The sequence below is a fragment of the Erinaceus europaeus genome, chromosome 10 (genome assembly GCF_950295315.1).
Source record: "Erinaceus europaeus chromosome 10, mEriEur2.1, whole genome shotgun sequence".
Lineage (NCBI taxonomy): Eukaryota > Metazoa > Chordata > Mammalia > Eulipotyphla > Erinaceidae > Erinaceus > Erinaceus europaeus.
Genome location: NC_080171.1, coordinates 100,195,736 through 100,216,958, shown reverse-complemented (window position 1 = coordinate 100,216,958; position 21,223 = coordinate 100,195,736). Strand labels below are relative to the sequence as shown.

At 47.1% G+C, this 21,223-nt stretch overlaps 1 protein-coding gene and 1 long non-coding RNA gene across 2 annotated transcripts; one reads left to right on the top strand and one right to left on the bottom strand.

Annotated features, from left to right (window-relative positions):
• Positions 1-3,615: 3,615 nt before the first annotated feature.
• On the bottom strand, positions 3,616-8,829 carry LOC132540772 (uncharacterized). The gene is made up of 4 exons (XR_009551915.1): positions 8,742-8,829; positions 8,265-8,324; positions 4,202-4,246; positions 3,616-3,674 (listed from the first exon to the last, which is right to left on the bottom strand). It is a non-coding gene; the product is annotated as an uncharacterized LOC132540772 (long non-coding RNA).
• Positions 8,830-9,267: 438 nt separating this feature from the next.
• LOC107522837 (ubiquinone biosynthesis protein COQ4 homolog, mitochondrial-like) lies at positions 9,268-20,999 on the top strand. The gene is made up of 5 exons (XM_060200798.1): positions 9,268-9,273; positions 15,270-15,408; positions 18,454-18,597; positions 18,670-18,801; positions 20,899-20,999. The coding sequence occupies exons 1-5, from the start codon at positions 9,268-9,270 to the stop codon at positions 20,997-20,999; spliced, it is 522 nt and encodes a 173-aa protein (XP_060056781.1).
• The last annotated feature ends 224 nt before the right edge of the window (positions 21,000-21,223 follow it).

Below are 21,223 nucleotides of genomic sequence, written 5' to 3'. Positions count from 1 at the left end.
TTGAAGCCTCTTGTTCCACTTGGGAGCATCATGCAGAGCAAGGAAAGCTCCGTGAACAGCAGAGCAGTGCTGTGGTGTCTCTCTTTCTTGTTTATTTATTTAGCCACCATAATCACTGTGCTCAGTGCCTACACAATGAATCCACTGCTCTTGGTGCCCATTTCTTTTCTTTTTCTTCTTCTCTCTCTCTTTCATTCTCTCTTCTAAATAGAGACAGAGTAACTGAGAGGGAAGGGAGAGAAAGAGACAGACAGACAGACAGACAGACTTATAGCATTGCCTCACCATTCATGAAGCTTCCCCCTTCCCTTGAACCTTGTGTGCTCTACTACCTGGACCCTTTCCTTTTCTCTTCCTGTCTCTCCCTTTTCCTCTAGGTCTCAATATGAAAGAAAAAAAAAAAAAAGGTCAGCTAGGAGTAGTGTAATCAAACTGGAGTGATGTCTTGGTGAGTAAAACAAAAACAAAAAAGCAACTACCTTGGCCTATTGGCTTTGCCTCCTATTTTGGCCAACAGTTGTTTCCACTTCCCAATCCCACCAATTGTCCTTGTCACCAGTTTCTGAGCTCTTCAGGCCTCCTCACAGGCCCAGAGACATCAAGCTATGTGTCTGCAGCCACATAGCCCAGAGTCGGAGTCAGGAGCCAAAAAGGCAGGGTCACCTATCCTGCTGGCCTGACACAGACCTGTTTTCTTAGACAGAAGCTCACAGTGCCCTTGTGCTGTTTACAGAAACTGCAGAAGCTAGAGAAGCCCACCAAGTCCCCAAAAGGCAGATGACTTGATGGCCTGGAGTCCCACACCCACCCTTGTTACTGCTTGTCTTTTGCCTTCAAAGCAAACCACAACTAAAGACCAACTCAAGATAGGATCCTGTTTACCCAAAAGCCACCTTTTTAGCAAACAAGAAGTTGCTGATCCCTCTTCTAACCTATAAAACCGTTCCCCCAGAGGGCTGGCAAAATAGCTTACTCAGACAGTGTGTTGTTTTGCCATGTGTCTGACCCTTGTTTGAACCTGGTCCCCACTATATTGAAGGGCACTTTGGTGCTATGGCATCTCTCTCTCTCCCTCTCTCTCTCTCTCTCCCTCTCTGTTTCTATACAGTTATAAGAAATGCCTATAGGAACAGAACAAAGAAACTGAGAGGTTAATGTGAGTAACATACTTTGTCCTCCAACTGAGGACTCACCACATAATAAAGCTTCCCTCCTTCATGCAAAGCATGTGTGACAGAGTTTGGTTCCTGTGGCAGTGGGCAGTGGTCCCTCACTGGGCTCATCTGCAAAGGGGCTGGTGGGATGAAGAAGGGAAGCAAGCAGGGCTTCATGTGAGATTAGCTCCTACAGTCTGTTATCAAGACGTTCTATCTTTGAGGCAGGACCAGAAGCAGGATGTGGGCCAAGCCCCATGTGGATGTGGCCCATCAGATACTCACAGGCACTGTGAGTATATTCAGAGGCAACACCACACGGAGCACAGGCTCCTGACTCAGACTCTGGGCTGTGTGGCTGCAGACACATAGCTTGATGTCTCTGGGCCTGTGAGGAGGCCTGAAGAGTTCAGTAACTGGTGACAAGGACAATTGGTGGGGTTGGGAAGTGGAAACAACTATTGGCCAGGAAAGGGGGTGGATTTATTTCTATTTATTTATTTATTTATTATTTTCCCTTTTGTTGCCCTTGTTTTTTTATTGTTGTAGTTGTTGTTATTGATGTCGTCATTGTTAGATAGAACAAAAAGAAATGGAGAGAGGAGGGGAAAACAGAGGGGAGAGAGAAAGAGAGACACCTGCAGACCTGCTTCACCGCCAGTGAAGCGACTCCCTGCAGGTGGGGAGCGCTTAACCCACTTAACCCACTGCGCTGCAGCCCAACTCCCTCCCCCACCAGATTTCTATCAGTGCATTCCGGGTGGGTGCAGGACTTTACAGGATGCATCAGGGCAGGGGACTTTGAAGAGGTGGACACTCAGAACCATGGACCCTGGGATCTCAGGTCCTTCAAGGAATCTCCAGATTGACAGAGAATAGAGGAAAAACTGGATGGTGAGGATAAAAATCATTGTCAATTTACAATTCTGACACCGAGTCATCTCACAATTTGAGGTCTAGCAACCCTGTTGGATAAATTTAGACACTTGAGATTAACATAACCTTTATGTATATTTTTTAATTTCTTTATTGGGGGATTAATAGTTTACAGTCGACAGTAAAATACAATAGTTTATACATGTGTAACATTTCCCAGTTTTCCACATAACAGTTCAACCCTCACTAGGTCCTACTCTGCTATCATGTTCCAGGACCTGAACTGTCCCCACAACCCCAGAGTTTTTTACTTTGGTGCAATACACCACTCACACAACCATTAAGCCAGCCCTCTTGCAGGCCAGGAGCAGTGTGGGGCAGAGCTGGAGCCAGGCTCCAGGGGGCGGGACTTGAGTGCATGGGCGTGACCAGTACCTCCTGGGGGCTCCAGTTTCCTGAGGAGGGGAGATTAAGAGTGTGTCAGGGTCTCCTGCAGCTCCCTAAGCCTTTCCTTTTCTTTTTTTTTAAGTTATTTATTTATTTATTTATTTTCCCTTTTGTTGCCCTTGTTGTAGTTACTATTGTTGTTCTTGATGTCATCATTGGATAGGAAAGAGAGAAATGGAGAGAGGAGGGGAAGACAGAAAGAAGGACCGCGCGCAGGTCCATGTTTGCATCTGCTTTTAGTTAAGAATTCAATCAGGGCAGAAGAGGTAGGTAAAGAGAGGTAAGGTCACAGCTCAAGCAGGATACTCAGCGTCAATAACGTACCGGCTCTTCCTAGCATCATCACCCCTACATGAACCTTTATTGAGTGATTTGCCAGGTGCTGCGATAACAATCCTTCTTCTAGCGTTTGCCATAACAATCCTATTGCATACTCCCAATAATGGAGGCAGTTACTATTATAACCGTGTCTCAGGAAGAGGAAGATTAAAAGTAGATTGTAAACATCTGTCCCACCTTCTGAGTTACTGACACTTTGCTCTGCATTCAATGCTCCCCCTCTAGACAACAACCCTCAGCTCACACACAGCAACTCCCTCTGCCTGAACTATTTTAATAATCATATGGCTTTAAGGCAGTAAGAAATAGTCATGGGCAGCCATAATCCTCCCTCTTGCATTAAGGACTCTTAAGTTCACGCTCCTTGTCAGGGAAGCTGTGCTGCCAGTGGATAGATAGGAGGTGGGGCTCACCTTCTCAGCCCGCTTCTGACGGGAAGCAGCAGCTGAAAGTGTTCGCTCTAGCTCCATGACCCGCAGTCTTGAAGTGTGCAATTTAGTAGCAAGCTCTTCAGCTTCTCCTGGTGACAGAGAACAAAACGGAGTCCCCTGAAAGAATCTCACTGTGGGCTTAGTGGCTGGACAAACCAAAGGATGGATGAAAGGGGGCCTGAATTCTTACCTTCTTTTCTCCTTACTGCCTGATGGGTATGCCCCAGAGCTGTCTGCAGGTCAGATTTTTCAGAGACAAGAATTCCAATGGTCTGAATATGGGCCTTGGGAGGGGAGGAGGGGGATGTCAAACACACTGAGAACAAGGCCAGGAAACATTTCAGAGGGGAGAAGAGTGTGGTCCACTCACCTGTAACTGCTCTCTAAGAGCCCCCTGTTCCTTTGCAAATTTTTGCTCAAAGTCCTTCTTCTCCTGTGAAGAAAGAAAACACATCCCTTACTGGGAGGGGGCAGAGTAGAAACAGCAGAGTAAACCCCCAGCATGCAACCAATGGCCCGGGACAACCCCCCAGCAAGAGTGGATTACTGGTGTGGGGTGGATGTTGGAGGGGACACCAAGGGACACTTTATTTCTCCAGGTTGGAATAAAGAAGACTAGAATGAACCCTTATATCTTTTTAAAAATATTTATTTATTTATTCCCTTTTTGTTGCCCTTGTTGTTTTATTATTGTAGTTATTATTGTTATCTGTCTTCATTGTTGGATAGGACAAAGAGAAATGAAGAGAGGAGGAGAAGACAGAGAGGGGGAGAGAAAGACAGACACCTGCAGACCTGCTTTACAGCCTGTGAAGGTACTCCCCTGCAGGTGGGGACCTGGGGGTTCGAACCAGGGTCCTTACTCTGTCCTTGTGCTTTGTGCCATGTGCGCTTAACCCGCTGCGCTACCGCCCAACTCCCTAACCCTTATATCTTAATGAGCAAAGAAATCACATTACTTTTTCCCCTTTGATTCAAAATATCTTCATTCTGCTGTCTCTGTAGGGAGAATCAAAGGCAAGTGAGTGATGTTTGTCTCTCTTTACTACATTCCCAGATCCAGAAAAAGAGTAGGGGCCAGGAATGAGTTTGAAATAGAAGTTCTCAGGCAGGCCCAGGGAGTCATCAACTGGCAAGTTCTCCTTAAAGTCCCAAGAAGAGACTTTAAGTTTTGGATGGTTTTGCACGTAGCTGGAGAAGTCAGAGTCTGAATCTGAATTCCCTTGACACAAACCCACCAGAAAAGGAGTTTGAGAGGGGAATGACAACTAACTATGCCAGTTCATGATTTGGAAGGTGCATTCACCCCACAGGTGTCTACAGAATCTATGCTCTAGGCCCGGCCCTACTCATAATAGAAAGGATGTAGGAATGAAAAGGAAAGGCTTGGGAGTCGGGCGGTAGCGCAGTGGGTTAAGCGCACATGGCGCAAAGCACAAGGACCGGCTTAAGGATCCGGGTTCGAGCTCCCGGCTCCCCACCTGCAGGGGAGTCGCTTCACAGGCAGTGAAGCAGGTCTGCAGGTGTCTATCTTTCTCTCCTTCTTTCTGTCTTCCCCTCCTCTCTCCATTTCTATCTTTCCTATCCAATGATGACATCAAGAACAACAATAGTAACTACAACAACAAGAGCAACAAAAGGGAAAATAAATAAATAAATAAATAACTTTAAAAAAAATAAGAAGATCGCTTTCTCTCCTCTCCTCTCCTCTCCTCTCCTCTCCTCTCCTCTCCTCTCCTCTCCTCTCCTCTCCTCTCCCCCGGATCAACTAGGAATACCAAAGGAGACCACCCGGACCGAAACAAGACAGGACTAGAATGACCACAGGAACCCAGTAAATCACTCGTGAGTACAAACACGCGTGGCTGGTGACAGAGAGGAGAGAGGGGCCTAAGGAGAGATTAAGTGGCTGCTAACAGTTCAACAGTTTATCAGTGGAGACACCACCTCCAGTCTGCTCCACAACAAGGGGACAGCTGAAGGGAGGAAAGGACTCCCCAGAGACTCACTAAGTGCAACTCTGAGTCTCCATTGCTACTACCCTCAGAATCTGGAGCAGCAACAGGGAGGGACACCAGGGGACAGAGATCTAACCGGGAAACTCAGGAGAAGACCTATACCTCGGTGGCATAGCTGAGGGGCTGTGAAAGTCTCTTTGCATAACCACTAGATTATCTCTGCCACACCCTGCTTTATCTCTTGGTCAGGAGTCAGTGATTAAGCTAAGAAGCCTATTGATAGTTTAAAAGCCCTCAGGCTCCCATAGCCTAGGGGAAGGAAAAAAAAAGAGGCTTTTACACCACTGAGCTCCAACTCAGGGATTGAAAAAACTGTTAACATATATAAAATGGTTAAAACAACAAGAAAAAATATTGGAGACACGAACCAGGACAAGAGTCCAGCTAAAACTCCTCCAGAGGGTGAAGCACAAAACGAGTTCAACATCCAAACATTAGCTAAGGAAATAATAATAGGAGTGAGTAAAGAATTTGAAAAAATTGTAATCAGAAATGTAGGAACAACAAATGAGAAAATGGAAGAAAATTCTAATTATCTCATGGTTATTAGAGAGCTGAAAGCTGAAATTGCTGAGCTAAGAAGGCAACTAGCTGAATAAGCTAAAACAGTATCAGAGCAGGGCAACAAAATAGATGAACTCCAGAAAGCAGTAGAGGGCAGAGAGAATAGAATCTATGAGGCTGAAAACAGAATTAGCAAGATTGAGGATGAATTAGAGACAACTAAAAAAGAAGTAAGAGATCTCAAAAAGAGATTAAGAGATGCTGAAAACAACAACAGAGTCCTATGGGATGACTTCAAAAGAAACAATATACGCATTATTGGCTTACCAGAGGAAGAAAGAGAAGGGGAGGAAGAAAGCATTCTCCAGGCCATAATAGCTGAAAATTTCTCTAGTCTAGACGACACCAAAGACATAAAGATTCAAGAAGCCCAGAGGGTCCCAAACAGAATTAACCCAGACCTAAAGACACCAAGACATGTCATACTTAGATTGGAAAGGAATAAGGATAAAGAAAGGATCCTCAAGGCTGCAAGAGAAAAACAAAGAGTCACCTACAAAGGAAAACCCATAAGATTAGCAGCAGACTTCTCCATACAAACACTACAGGCCAGAAGAGAATGGCAAGATATCTATTGAGTGCTCAATGAAAAAGGCTTTCAGCCAAGAATACTATATCCTGCTAGACTGTCATTCAGACTAGATGGAAGCATCAAAACCTTCTCAGATAAGCAACAGTTGAAGGAAGCAACCATCACCAAGCCTGCCCTGAAAGAAGTTCTGAAAGGTCTCCTATAAACAACCAAACCACCACAAATAGGACATATATCAAAATACTCTAAAACTCTACAAGAATGGCGTTAAAATATCTTCAATCTTTGATATCAATAAATATCAATGGCCTGAATTCACCTATTAAAAGACACAGAGTAGGAAGATGGATCAGAAAACACAACCCAACAATATGTTGTCTACAGGAAATTCACCTAACTCAACAAGACAAACACAGATTTAAAGTGAAAGACTGGAAAACTATCATACAAGCCAATGGCCCACAAAAAAGGGCAGGAACAGCTATTCTCATATCTGACATGATAGACTTTAAAATAGATAAGATTTAAAAAGATAGGAATAGACACTACTTAATGCTCAGAGGATCAGTCAATCAAGAGGACTTAACAATTATTAATATCTATGCACCCAATGAGAAGCCATCTAAATACATCAAACTTCTACTGAAAGAGCTACAGCCAATATATTAAATGGACCTACCCTATGACCCTGCAATTCCCCTCCTGGGGATATATCCTAAGGAACCCAACACATCCATCCAAAAAGATCTGTATACACATATGTTCTTGGCAGCACAATTTGTAATAGCCAAAACTTGGAAGCAACCCAGGTGTCCAACAACAGATGAGTGGCTGAGCAAGTCGTGGTATACATACACAATGGAATACTACTCAGCTGTAAAAAATGGTGACTTCACCGTTTTCAGCCGATCTTGGATGGACCTTGAAAAAATCATGTTGAGTGAAATAAGTCAGAAACTGAAGGATGAATATGGGATGATCTCACTCTCAGGCCGAAGTTGAAAAACAAGATTAGAAAAGAAAACACAAGTCGAACCTGAAATGGAATTGGAGTATTACACCAAAGTAAAAGACTCTGGGGTGGGTGGGTGGGTGGGGAGAATACAGGTCCATGAAAAATGATGTATGAAATAGTGGGGGTTGTATTGTTAAATGGGAATCTGGGGAATGTTATGCATGTACAAACTATTGTATTTACTGTTGAATGTAAAGCATTAATTCCCCAATAAAGAAATAAATTTATTTAAAAAAAGAAGAAGAAGAAAAGGAAAGGCTTAGGGAGCTGCAGGAGACCCTGACACACTCTTAATCTCCCCTCCTCAGGAAACTGGAGCCCTGAGAGTAAAAGTGTCTATAGTTCAAGAGGTTGAAATAAATTAGTCCCTCTGTCAAGACCAGAACACCCTAACCCTTCTAGGGCTTCTCTTTAGAGGCAACAGACCAGGAGCAAAAACTCAACAAGGGAGGGTCTGGAGAGCAAAAGACAGAGAGGACAGCTGCAGAAAAGTTGTGCTGCATGCTTGGTTCTCTGAGGTCCTCCAGCTGGGCCCTGGGCCCCTTAGAACACCACCCTCCCTTGGCACTGAGGACCCCCAGCCCATTTCTTCCAAGTCTCAAATTGGCAGTGTGGAAATGGAACCCATAGCACTCTTACCAAATTTTTAATCATCTGAAAAAGTTCATTGTTTTTTATATTGCTGTAGTCCAGTTACAATGATAACTCTCGTAAGTGGCTCTGAGGCACACGGCAGAACAGAAGGAAAAGGTGGAGAAGGGAAAAGAGACAGGTAGAGAAAGTAATCGTTAGGGTCTGCTGATGTCTGAGCTGACTCAGTAGGCAGAGGGGTACCCAGTCTCCACTGGAGAAAGAAGTTGGAGGGGGCTAGTCACCAGGATCACTTACCTCCAGACTTTTCAAGTCAGCTGAAGAGAGCACCTCATCCCCATTGACCAAAGGTGAGGGCTAGGAGAGACAAAAGATCCTTACACCAGTCCTTGTGCTTTGTACCATGTGCACTTAACCTGCTGCGCTACCACCTGACTCCTTGAAAATATTATTCTATCCATTTGGAAATCTAACATCAGTTGGGGGCAGACAGTGGCGCATCTGGTTAAATGCTCACATTACAGTGTGGGAGGATCCAGGTTCAAGCCCCCAAGGGGAAAGCTTCACAAATGGTGAAGTAGGGCTGAAGGTGTCTCTCTGTCTCTCTCCCTCTTTATCCCCCCTCCGTTCTCAATTTCTCTCAGTCTCTATCTAATAATAAATAAAAGTATTTGAAAAACATTTTAAAAATAAGAAATCTAACATCAGTGTAATCACATTGAAGTGTGCTTCAATATACAGTTCTTCAAATCTGGGCTATAATCTATAGTACACCTCTGAGACAAGACCATTCAGTTGTAATGAAAGTTGATGAAGATTCTCGGTAGAAGACATACTCGCATGAAAATCAATTCTAGGACACATGTCACAACCAACTTCAAGATTCTGTTGTGGAGAGATAAAAAGGGGGGAGATCTTAAAATCTGAAGGAAAAACCACTAGGTGGGTAGTCACATGTGAGTCAGGGGTCACTGGCATCACTTTCCACTTTTGAACAGCAAAGAAATTGAGGATTCAGACCCCCCTCCCTCCCAGTAGCTGGGTAGAAACTGAGGAGCCACCTGAAGAAAGGTAAAGATAAGCCACAAAGATATAAACTTTCAGAACACAGCTGAACAGACAGGGCGTGAGGGAAGGAAAACCAACCTGGGTGGGCTGAATATCTGCAGATTCTAAGCCACCTGCGTCACTGAGCGAGACACTAGAGGGTGAAATAGCTGCATCACCGGCAGGGTCGGCCACTGGGATAGGTGCTCCTGCTGCCTCCACCTGTCATGAAAAGGAACAGAGTAAAGAAGCGATGTGGGTAAAGGACACTGAGACTGCAGGTGGAGAGGTGCAGGGTAGATGGCTGCTGCAGCGGGGTTTGGAATCAGAGTCACAGGACACCAGCCTCACTCCAGTCCCTGCTCCTCAAGGACCAGGGGCCTGTTCTCCCTGGAGCCCAGTATGTGACACTGGGATGCTACCAGGCTTGTCACACAAGGGCAAGCAATGTGTGCTGCTGGGCCAGCAGACAGACATCTACAAAACAAAGCCAGGATCTGCCTCACAGACTTCCTTCAACCTCTCTGGGCTCCTGGGGCAGTTCTGGATGTGACCACTGGTGTGGACCCTGCCAACCTCCACCCAATCTTTCCTCTTTCCATCACACACATACTCCAAGCCAGCCAGCTGCCTCCAAGGACTCTAGGGAAAGCAGCAGGCTCCTCCAGCCAGGGGGAGCTCCTGGAAACACTGGTCAACCTCTCCTCATTTCATACCTCAACCCCTAGCTCTGCAAGTGCTGCCAAAAAATCTGTCCTAGTGAGCAGAGGGCAGGTGTCTGCCCTAAAGCTCAAACTCCTGTGCCCAGGGGACCAGCTTCCTAGAGGCCTCCTCCATGGATCTACCTGGACCCATCTCTGGGCCTACCATCCATGCCATCCAGCATATCTCTCTCTCTGTCTCTCTCTCTCTCTCTTTCTCTCTCTCTCTCACACACACACACACACACACACACACACACACACACACACACACACACACACACACACACACGCCAGGCCTCTGTTGCTAAAGATCTAGTGTTCAGCTCATCTTGGAGGCAGAGACTGAGGTGTGGCTGATGACTGAGGCTTGAAGAGATAGGGACAGAGTGGGAGAGGGCACCAGGCTGGAGAACACTGAAAAATACCACAGTTCTCAGGGAAAGGGCTTGAGTGCTGTGAAGCTTTCCCACCTAATGTCTCGGCACCAAGTGGGCAACTGATGTTTGGGTCCTGACTTTATACTTCTAACTGTGTCTGTATGATCTCTGTCCCTAAACCAGATCTGATTCAACAGGAGACAGACAGCAGGGCTTCCCAAAAGTGTTGTCCTAGGCCCTGGGGCAGGGGTATACTTCCACCCCAAGGCCCCCTCAGGCTCAAGGGTCTCTGAGAATTTCCAGATTGGCACTCAAGGGGAAGAGTTTGACTATGAGGACATAACTCCATTGAATACTGGCCATTTTCTGAGCAACTGCCAGATCTTACCACCTTAGGTCTGATACTGCAGAGTGAGTCAGGACCTAATCCTCTTGCTTGCCCTCACACTCTGCCCCCTGAAATGGCATGTTCTGTGATGATCAAGGTGTCCCCTGGCCCTTCAGTGTCTCCACTAGCTCTTGTTTCAGCAAAGGTTTCCAGCTGCACCCAGGAGAAGGGCAGCACTGGCTCTCTTGCTCTCTGGAGGCTGTGTGGGGAGCAGACCGGGCCACTCCAGCTCCCTGCCACCAACTCCCACCTCTGGGACAGCCAGGAAGAGCTGGCTCTTACCACTCTCCTGCCTCCAGCCCCCATCCCTGCCCGTGGCTGGGAAGGACCCTGGCTTCTAGCAACAGAGGCTGAGCCACCCCAAGTGTGAGGGAGAGCAGCCTGAAAAGAGGGCTGAGCCAAGGTGGGGCAGGAGGGAAGGGAAACAAACCTGCAGGTGTATGACAGATGCAGGCCAGAGGCTGTCTGCATCCAATTCTGCATCACCAGAGGGTGGGAATTTGGTGGTGCAGACAGGGTCTGCTGCTGGGCAAGGTGGTCTAGCATCTGCCACCTGTCACGAACAGAGCCTGGAGTTAGGAAGCCATGCAGGGGAGAAGGGGCTCAGTGCAGGGATGCATGGGGGCACAGTGGGATACACAGGGATTGCTGCCATCTATGTGACAGTCACATGAGCTGGGAGACACCACTCAGGAGCCCCACATCAATCACCCTCAAGACAGCCCAAGTTCACAACAAGGACAGTGCATGCCTAGCACCGTTCCTTCAGAAACATACAGGAACCTGTTCTCCTGGGGCCCCAACTACAGCCCCCAGAAGCACCAGGCTCCTCACATCAGGGGCAAGCTAGCTGTGCAAAGTTGACCAGTAAAGAGACAAATGCAAACGCAAAGCCAGTCTCTGCCTAGAGCAACTCCCCACTACCCTGGGCTCCTGGGGGGCAGAGGGCACACAGCCTGTGGAATGGACCAGGACGACTGTGTGTGCCCCGCCACTTTGACCTCCTCCCTTCCCTCTCCACCATTCCCCAAGCCCCAGCAGTGTGCCAACTCTAGGAGTTTTGGGGGAAGCAGTTGCCCATCCAGCACCCTTATCAGCCCATGGGGCTGGGTGTGCCCATGCAAAACCCAGACCCCACAGCCCTTCTCAACCTCTAGGTCTGCAATCACACAAAAAACTTACTGCAGGTAGCAAGGCCAAGGTGTCTGGCCCCTGAAGTACAGACATCCACACCCCCAAGGACAATCCTTTTAGGAGGCTTCTTATTGGGCTTGCTTGGTCCCATCTTCTGGCCTGGGGTCCCACCTAGCTCGCAGAACAGACCCAGGTAAGGCCACTGTGGAGAGAGTTCTTATTCCCAGGAATTAGGGAGCAGAGATAAGGAGCACGGCTCATGAGTGAAGCTTGAGTAGGGAGGAATTAAGAATGGGGCCTTTACACTGTCTGAACTGGAAGACGCTTTGAAGAAGGTTAAACCGGGAACGGCTGCTGGCTATGATAACATCACCCCAGAACTCATTCTTAACTTGGGCCCCGCGGCAAAGAAGTGGCTCACTTCATTCCTGTCCCACATCTTGGAATCCGAATCTATGCCCAAAATTTGACGTCGTGCGAAGATAATAGCAGTTTTGAAACCAAAGAAAGACCCAACACTGACCGCCAGCTATAGACCAATTTCTCTCCTCTCCGTGTGTTACAGACTCCTTGAGAGGCTGCTTCTGTCACATATTTCTCCTCTTACAGAGAAATTCCTATCACCCGCCCAAGCTGGTTTCCAACCAGGAAGATCTACCTGCAAACAAGCCCTGGCCCTCTCAACTTACATTGAAAATGGATTCCAGAAGAATTTAAAGACAGGTGCTGTCTTTGTTGATCTCACAGCAGCCTATGACACGGTCTGGCACCATGGTCTCCTAGTCAAGATCTCAAGATGCCTGCCTCCATGGGTGGCCAACACTATATCATTTCTTCTCCAAAACAGAAGATTCTGGGTGCATCTGGGTGACAAGTCTAGCAGATGGAGACTTGTCTCAAGTGGCTTCCCCCAGGGCTCTGTTCTGGCTCCTACGCTATTTAATATTTACATCAATCACCTTCCAGAAACTTCTTCAAGGAAGTTCATCTATGCCGATGACATCTGCTGTGCAACTCAAGCATCCAAGTTTGACATCCTCGAGGAAACACTCACGAAAGACATGTCTCTGATATCTGATTACTGTAAAAAATGGCGACTAATCCCTAGCACTGCAAAAACGGTATCATCTGTTTTCCATCTACACTATGCCTCAGCCTCACGTGAGCTTAATGTGCAGCTTGACGATACGAGAATCCGGCATGAAGCCCAGCCAGTCTATCTTGGCGTTACTCTCGATCGCACCCTCTCATTTCACGAACATCTCATAAAAACTGCAGCAAAGGTGGGCGCGAGGAATAACATCATTGCAAGACTGGCCAGCTCTTCATGGGGCGCGAGCGCTTCCACACTACGATCATCATCTCTGGCATTATGCTATTCCACTGCAGAATACTGTGCCCCAGTATGGTTCTGTAGCCCCCATGTCCACTTGGTCGATTTCAAATTATATTCTTCCATGAGGATAATTTCTGGAACCATCCGTTCCACCCCGGTTCCATGGCTGCCAGTTCTTAGCAACATTGCCCTGCTAGATATTCGTCGGGATGCGGCATCATCTAAGTTCATTTCCCACGTCTTCGCTCGACCGGACCTGCCAATATACGCGGATATCTTCGCCCACCCTGTCCAACGCTTGACATCTCGTCATCCAATCTGGTCCCCTGCGCCTACACTGCACTTCTCTGTTCCAGACTCTTGAAAACAGAGTTGGCAGTCAACTGAGGTAAAGAACAAACACCTCATCACAGACCCCTGCAAGCGTCAACCCGGCTTTGACCTAGCACGTTATGATTGGGCCCTCCTTAATCGCTATCGAACAGGCCATGGCCAGTGCGCCACTATGTTCCATCGCTGGGGAGCCAGAGACGACCTGAACTGCCCCTGCGGCTACAGACAGACTATGACCCACATAGTCAATGACTGCCACCTCTCCAGATTCAAAGGAGGTCTCAACTTTACATCAGGCTCAACCTGACGCTGTTGACTGGCTACGGAAGAAGGGCAAACGCTAGAAGAAGAAGAAGAATGGGGGCCAGGCTGGAGACCTCAGAAACACCTCCAGCTCTCAGGAAGAGGACTCCAGACCCTCTGAACCCTTCCCATCTTGACTCTGAGCACCTCCATAGAAAGCTGAATTTGGGGGCCAGATTCAGAGTCTGAACTCAGACCCCAAACCCTGCAGGCCCAACTGCCATTTTTACTACTGAGTCTACAGTACAGAGCAGGGCTCCCATAGAGTGAGGGGTGAGACTCTAGGGAATGGAATTAATCCTTAGCCATGGCCCCTCCTGGATCAGGGATATCTGACAATCAATCTCTCTCTCTCAAGATTTTATTTAGTTATTTATGAGAAAGATAGGAGGAGAGAGAGAAAGAACCAGACATCACTCTAATACATGTGCTGTCGGAGATTGAACTCAGGACCTCATGCTTGAGAGTTTAATGCTTTATCCACTGTGCCACCTCCCAGACCATTCCGACAATCTCCAGAAGAGGCAAAATCTTTTTTGTGGAGACAGAAACATACCGAATATTACTGCTTTTCTGAACAAAATTGTGGTCTCACAATTCAGGTCTTATACTTCTTCTTCTTCTAGCGTTTGCCCTTCTTCCGTAGCCAGTCAACAGCGTCAGGTTGAGCCTGATGTAAAGTTTTGAGACCTCATTTGAATCTTGAGAGGTGGCAGTCGTTGACTATGTGGGTCATAGTCTGTCTGTAGCCGCAGGGGCAGTTCGGTTCGTCTCTGGCTCCCCAGCGATGGAACATAGTGGCGCACTGGCCATGGCCTGTTTGATAGCGATTGAGGAGGGTCCAATCATAACGTGCTAGGTCAAAGCCGGGTTGACGCTTGCAGGGGTCTGTGATGAGGTGTATAAACAACTTGCTTGATTTCAGTGTTCAGCTCCTGAAAACTGTAGGTTCTTTCTTGATCATATAATCCCACGGTCTGCTCTGTCTCTGCTGTAGTCCCTGGTTTGGGAAGTATTCTCAGCTCCACCTTTGGGAACATCCAGGAAAAGCCAAGTCTCAGCCTCCCCCCTCCCAGTTGCTGGGCAGGACCCTGGGTTTTAGAAACCAGGCCACCTGAAGAAAGAGGGCGAGCAGTCATGGAGGCGCAGACTTTGAGAACCAGGAAGAGTAAAATTTCTTCCTTTGTAAAATGATAATAGTCTCTATTTTAGGAGCTGATTTACATTTAAGTCTGTGATCCATATTGATTATATAATTATATACATGATATAACCTCAAGCTGAAATTTTTATTAATGAAAATAGAATTGACCATAATGTTTTTATTTTCCTTTTTTTTTTTTTTGCCTCCAGGGTTATTGCTGGGGCTCGATGCCAGCACTATGGATCCACTGTTCCTGGAGGCTATTTTCCCCATTTTGTTGTTCTTGTGGTTATTGCTGTTATAACGTTGTTGTTGGATAGGACAGAGAAAAATCAGAGAGAGGAGGGGAAGACAGAGAGGGGGAGAGAAAGATAGACACCTGCAGACCTGCTTCACCACTTGTGAAGTGACTCCCCTGCAGGTAGGGAGCCAGGGGCTCCAACCGGGATCCTTATGCCAGTCCTTGTGCTTTGTGCCATGTGTGCTTAACCTGCCACACAACCGCCCAGCCCCCATGTTTTTCTTTTCCTTTCCAGCATGACAGTGAGGAGGACGTGTTTGGTGACTATGAAAACTGCCGAAAACTCTTTTTAGCTCAAGTTGATCTGGAACAAAAATACATGCAAATCTCTGAACATACAGAAGATACAACTGCCATTGCCATTGAAGATCTCTGTTTAGAAAATGTGTGACAGGTTCAGCATCACTGCTGCAAGTGACTCAACTGGATTCATTGTGAATATACAAAGAAACTGAGCAGGCATAAAGCAGTCTCTCATGAACCAGAAGCTGATGTTTTGTGTGATATAACCTTCTTCACAGATTCTTTTTTTAATATTAATTATTTATTTCTTCCCTTTTGTTGCCCTTGTTGTTGTATTGTTGTAGTTATTATTGTTGTTATTGATGTCATCGTTGTTGGATAGGACAAAAGAAATGGAGAGAGGAGGGGAAGACAGAGAGGGGGAGAGAAAGACAGACACCTGCATACCTGCTTCACTGCTTGTGAAGTGACTCCCCTGCAAGTGGGGAGCCGGGGGCTTGAACTGGGATCCTTAAGCCAGTCCTTGTGTTTTGTGCCACGTGCAATTAACCCACTGCGCTACCGCCCGACTCTCCTTCACAGATTCTATACTTTGAAAGCCTGCAGAAATCTTTCAGATTACTGAAGATAGGAATTGAAACTCATCCTCTCACAAGGTGGTAAATGAAGAATTGTCGCATAATAGCATTGAGCGACTCCAGTAAACTGATGAATCCTCTTCTACAGTCAGAACTAATTCAGATGTGAGTAGGAGAAAAAGCCTTAAAGATTACCTAAAAAGTGCCATGACTGGAAATGCCAAAGCCCAAATACCACTGTTTCCTAGGACCAAACAGTTCAAAGACACTTTCTTAGCTAAAGGAATCAATTTGGCTAAGAAGACAATTGGGTCATCAGATGACTTTGGTCCTTTTTATTCATTACCCAGCAGAGTGAGAGACATTTATGTTCAGTTCAAGGGAATTGAAAAATTACATGGTAATGCTCTTTTGCTGAGCAGAAAAAAAAAAGTGCCATTCTTACTGTAATGTTAGTGTAAATCAACAAAAAATAGATGACTTCAATGGTTATAGCCTTTCTTTCTTTCTTTCTTTCTTTCTTTCTTTCTTTCTTTCTTTCTTTCTTTCTTTCTTTCTTTCTTTCTTTGTCTCCAGGGTCATCACTGGGGCTTAGTGCCTGCACTATGATTCCACTGCTCCTGGAGACTATTTTTACCCTCTTATTACCCTTGTTGTTATTGCTGTCGTCATTGTTGGGTAGAACAGAGAAAAATAGAGGAGGGGAAGACAGAGAGGGAGAGAGAAAACTAGACCCCTGCAGACCTGCTTCACCACTTGTGAAGTGACCCCCCTGCAGATGGGGAACTGCGGGCTCCAACAGGGATTCTTAGGCTGGTCCTTGTGCTTCGGGCCATGTGTGCTTAACCTGCTGTGCTACTGCCTGGCCCCCGGTTATAGCTTTTCATCTTACAGCCAATCAAAACATTAATCTTTTCTTTCTTTCTTTTTTTAAATTTTGCTTTCTTTTTTCCTTTTTGTTGCCCTTGTTGTTTTTATTGTTGTTGTAGTTATCATTGTTATTGATGTCGTTGTTGGATAGGACAGAGAGAAATGGAGAGAGATGGGGAAGACAGAGAGAGGGAGAGAAAGACAGACACCTGCAGACCTGCTTCACTGCCTGTGAAGTGACTCCCCTGCAGGTGGGGAAATGGGGGCTGGAACCGGGATCCTCAAGTCGGTGGTGGCGCGGGTCCTCGCACTTTGCACCATGTGCGCTTAGCCTACTGTGCTAGTGCTGGACCCCACATTAGTCCTTTCTAACTTTCTATCCCTGTCTTATTACCAAACCATACTTTCATGGTCATAGTTCTCAAAGTGGTTTCCTTGCTATTTTCCTTCTCTCCTCAAATAATTTCCAGTGCATTCCAATTCTGACTTCTGTGTTCTCACTTATTAATTACTAGAGAATCTAAACTCAGTGATACTTTCGGTTTCTTCCTGACATCTTAGTGGCTTACCTGATGCAACTGAACGGGACCTTCTTGAAATACTAATTTCTGAACTTTTTATTTATTTATTTTGTCTCTAGGGTTATTGCTGGGGCTCGGTGCCCATACTACAAATCCACTGCTCTTGTAGGCTATTTTTTCCCTTTTGTTGCCCTTGTTGTTTATCGTTGTTGTTGTTGTTATTATTATTGTTATTGCTGTCATTGTTGCTGGATAAGACGGAGAGAAATGGAGAGAGGAGGGGAAGACAGAGAGGGGGAGAGAAAGATAGACACCTGCAGACCTGCTTCACCGCTTGTGAAGCGAACCACCTGCAGGTGGGGAGTCGGGGGCTCCAACCGGGATTCTTATGCGGGTCCCTGTGCGTTGCGCCATGTGTGCTTAACCTATTGCGCTACCGCCCGGCCCCCATTTCTGAACTTCTTAACTCCTATTTTTCCCTAATTATCTAGCTTTACCTCAGATTTTATAGTTGGTATTGCCTAGACTGCCTCTGTCTTCACTACCAATACTGCAATGTTTTTTGTACCCAGATATCTTGAAAGTCACTAATACCACTGATTGCATTTTTCTTAAATTTTTATTGATTATCGGATAGAGACAAATTAAGAGTGGAGGGGGAGATACAGAAAAAGACAGAGACTCCTGCAGCCCTGCTTTCATCACTCGTGAAGTTTTCCCTCTGCAGGTGGGGACCAGGGGCTTGAACCCAGGTCCTTGCGCACTGTAGTGTGTGCACTTAACCAGATGCTCCACCACCTGGCACTCTAATTGAATTTTTTTTTTTTTTTCATTTAAGCTCCGGGAGTTTGTTGGCTAAAAAGATTCCGTTCAACCGCACCAGCCCTTTGGCCCCTACGCCCGCAGCCTGTGGCCCCGGTCAGCGGAAGCCGAGCCAGAACAGCGGAAGTGACGTGCTAGTCTAGTCTGCAGTATGGTCCCTAGCACTGGCTCCACCGAGCACGACAGCCGGAAGAGGTGCGCGTCTCACTGTCCTGGGCGGGGGTGGGGAAGCAATGAGGGTTAGAAGTGGAGCCCTTGTCTACCCTGGAAATTTACCGCGAACAGGGCAAAGTTTTGTCTCGGTGGAAGTAGGTCGAAAGCAGTTCGGTGGCTGGGTTTCCAGCTGGTACTGGGGGACGTAGGCCTGTCGGGTCGGGGCTCTGAGTGTGTCCCCAGAGGTTTCCCGAGTCCTTGCGCGCCCCGGGGCCCCGCTCCGGAGAGGGGCCGCCGCCCGGTGTCACGGCGACGCGGCTGCCGCGGGCCCCGCGCCCCTCCCGGCGGCTCCCGGGCCTCCCGAGGGCGGCTGCAGGCGGGTAGCGGGGCGGCCGGGCTTCTCCTCCCGCCGGGCGCGTCTGACCGCGACATTGTCCTTGCCCCGCAGATGTCTCCTCCCGGGCCGTGGGCCACGGCGCTGGCCGGCTCTACCCGGAGCACATCCCCACCTCCCCGCTGCAAAAGGCGCTGCTGGCTGCGGGCTCCGCGGGGATGGCGCTCTCCGACCCGCACCGGCACGGTAAGGCCGCCTGGCTCTGCGGGGTCGGCTCCCGCCTCGGGAGCCCGGACAGGTCGTGGCTTCTGGCAAAGCCTCTTTCCTGTGAGCGACGGAGGACGGTAGCCACACACAAGCCAAAGCGAAGTTGCTTGCCGGCCGGGAGGTACAGTGGCTCTGAGGCTCCAGATCCTGTCTCAGCGTCGCCACCCCATCACTGTGAACCAGAACTGAGCAGCGTTCTGGTGGAAAAATAAATAGTAAGGGGTCGGGTGAGCCCCCTGGTTGAGCTCACTTGTTACAGTGCTCAAGGACCTGGGTTCAATACCCTGATCCCCACCTTCACAAGTGGTGAATCAGGGCTGCAGGTGTCTCTCTGTCTCTCTATCTCCCCATCTCTCCCCTAGCCTCTCGGTTTCTGGCTGTCTCTATCAAATAAAGATTTTTTAAAAAAATTAAAAAGAAAGACAAATAGTAATAACTTGCTAGTCCCGAATTAGCTTGCTAGACCCGAATTAGTTGGATGCGTGAGGGTGGATAAAAGAAAGGGCGTGGAATCTGAGGTTCTGTATTTTAAACTTGTTCATGAGTATAGCATCCATAAACATTGAGACCCTTGAGGCTAAATAGATGACTTTTGTTTTATTATAATGAAAATAGATACAGAGAGAGATGGTGGCTGGGCAATGGTGCACCAAATTAAGTATGAATAGTACTAAGAATAAGGAGCTGAACAAGGACTTGGGTTCCAGCTCCCACTCCCCACCTGCAGCAGGAACGCTTCAGGGACAGTGAAGCAGGTCTGCAGGTGTCTCCCTCTCTATCTCTGTCCCATTTATCAACCTCTCTGTACTGTAAAGGAAAAAAAACTAGGTACAGAGAGACCAGAGCTCAGTTCTGGCTTATGGTGGTGCAGGAAGTTGAACCTGGGACTTTGGAGCCTCAGGTATGAGGGTTATTTTGCGTAACCATTATGCTATCTCCCGCACCCTAACAAATGATTTGTAAGCACCCATCAAATGGTAACATCACACTAGAAATGAAAACTTTAAATTCAGTGACCGTGACTGCTTGATTTTTTTATTTTATTTTATTTATTCCCTTTTGTTGCCTTTGTTGTTTTTTATTGTTGTAGTTATTATTGTTGTTGTCGTCGTTGTTGGATAGGACAGAGAGAAATGAAGAGAGGAGGGGAAGATAGAGAGGCGGAGAGAAAGATAGATACCTGCAGACCTGCTTCACCGCCTGTGAAGCGACTCCCCTGCAGGTGGGGAGCTGGGGTTCGAACCGGGATGCTTATGCCGGTCCTTGTGCTTTGCGCCACCTGCGCTTAACCCGCTGCGCTACAGCCCGACTCCCGATTTTTTTTTTTTTTATTGGCAACATTTTGGATGCTGTATGCCCAGCACACAGTAAATAATAAATGTCGGTAGGGTAATGAATCACCCCCTCCAAAATTGTTAACACTATAAAGTACTGTTTCTCTGGATAAAAAACAGTCCTGCTGCCCACTCATTGTTTTGGTTTCAACCTATGCAGTGTTTTATCTGCACGGTGTTCTTGATTGCTCACTTTGACCTTATGAGAAAAATTTTTTTTTTTTTTTTTTTTTTACTAGAGCACTGCTCAGTTCTGGCTTATGATGTGGGAGATTGAGCCTCAGGCATGAAAGTCTTGCATAACCATTATGCTACCTCCCCCACCCTCACCCTATAAAAAAGGTGTTCTCCAGACTTCATAAAGTGGAACACTGAGACTTGGCAATATGAAGCACTTCGCACAAGGTCACCTATATGTGCTTGCGCCAGAACTCAAACCAGGCACTCTCAGATGTCGAAGCCTGTACCCGTCAATGGAAACAATGTTGTACTGTGACAATGGATGTGAAAAGTGACTTTACTCTCTCTATATAGAGTGCTGTGCTGACCACAGCCACCTCACCTCAATAGATTGGTATAGATACACCAAGCCCTTCCTGTGTGCTGGGAAATTTGCTCAGTATTGAACATGAATCTTCAACTAACTAGACATTCTCCATGTCATAGGAAACTATGACTCAGACCAGATCGGTAACTTACCTACAGTCATATCCCCCTTTTGTCCTGATTTCTTTCCTCTCAGATATGGTGGCAGTTCTAGGAGAGACCACAGGACTGCGTGCTCTGAAAGCCCTCAGGGATCAGATGAAGAGGGACCCAGAAGGTGCCCAGATCCTGCAGTAAGTCCCAGATCTACAGTTGGAAGCTGTCTTTAGAGATTCTTCTGTTTTTCTGTCTCTGTATTTATTTATTTATTGGAAAGAGACAGCTAGAAATTGACAGGGAAGGGGGTGATAGAGATACTCCTGCAGCACTGTTCACTGTTTCACCACTTGTGAAGCTTTCCCCCTGCAGGAGGGACCAGGGGCTCAAACCTAGATCCTTCTGCACTATAAAATGTGTGCGCA

Bases quoted from the DNA above. Each gene is read 5' to 3' on its own strand.
- LOC107522837 (XM_060200798.1), top strand. The intron at 15,409-18,453 runs GTTTAGAAAATG...CGGGGCTCTGAG, and splicing joins CATTGCCATTGAAGATCTCT to TGTGTCCCCAGAGGTTTCCC. The intron at 18,598-18,669 runs GCGGGTAGCGGG...CTTGCCCCGCAG, and splicing joins CCTCCCGAGGGCGGCTGCAG to ATGTCTCCTCCCGGGCCGTG.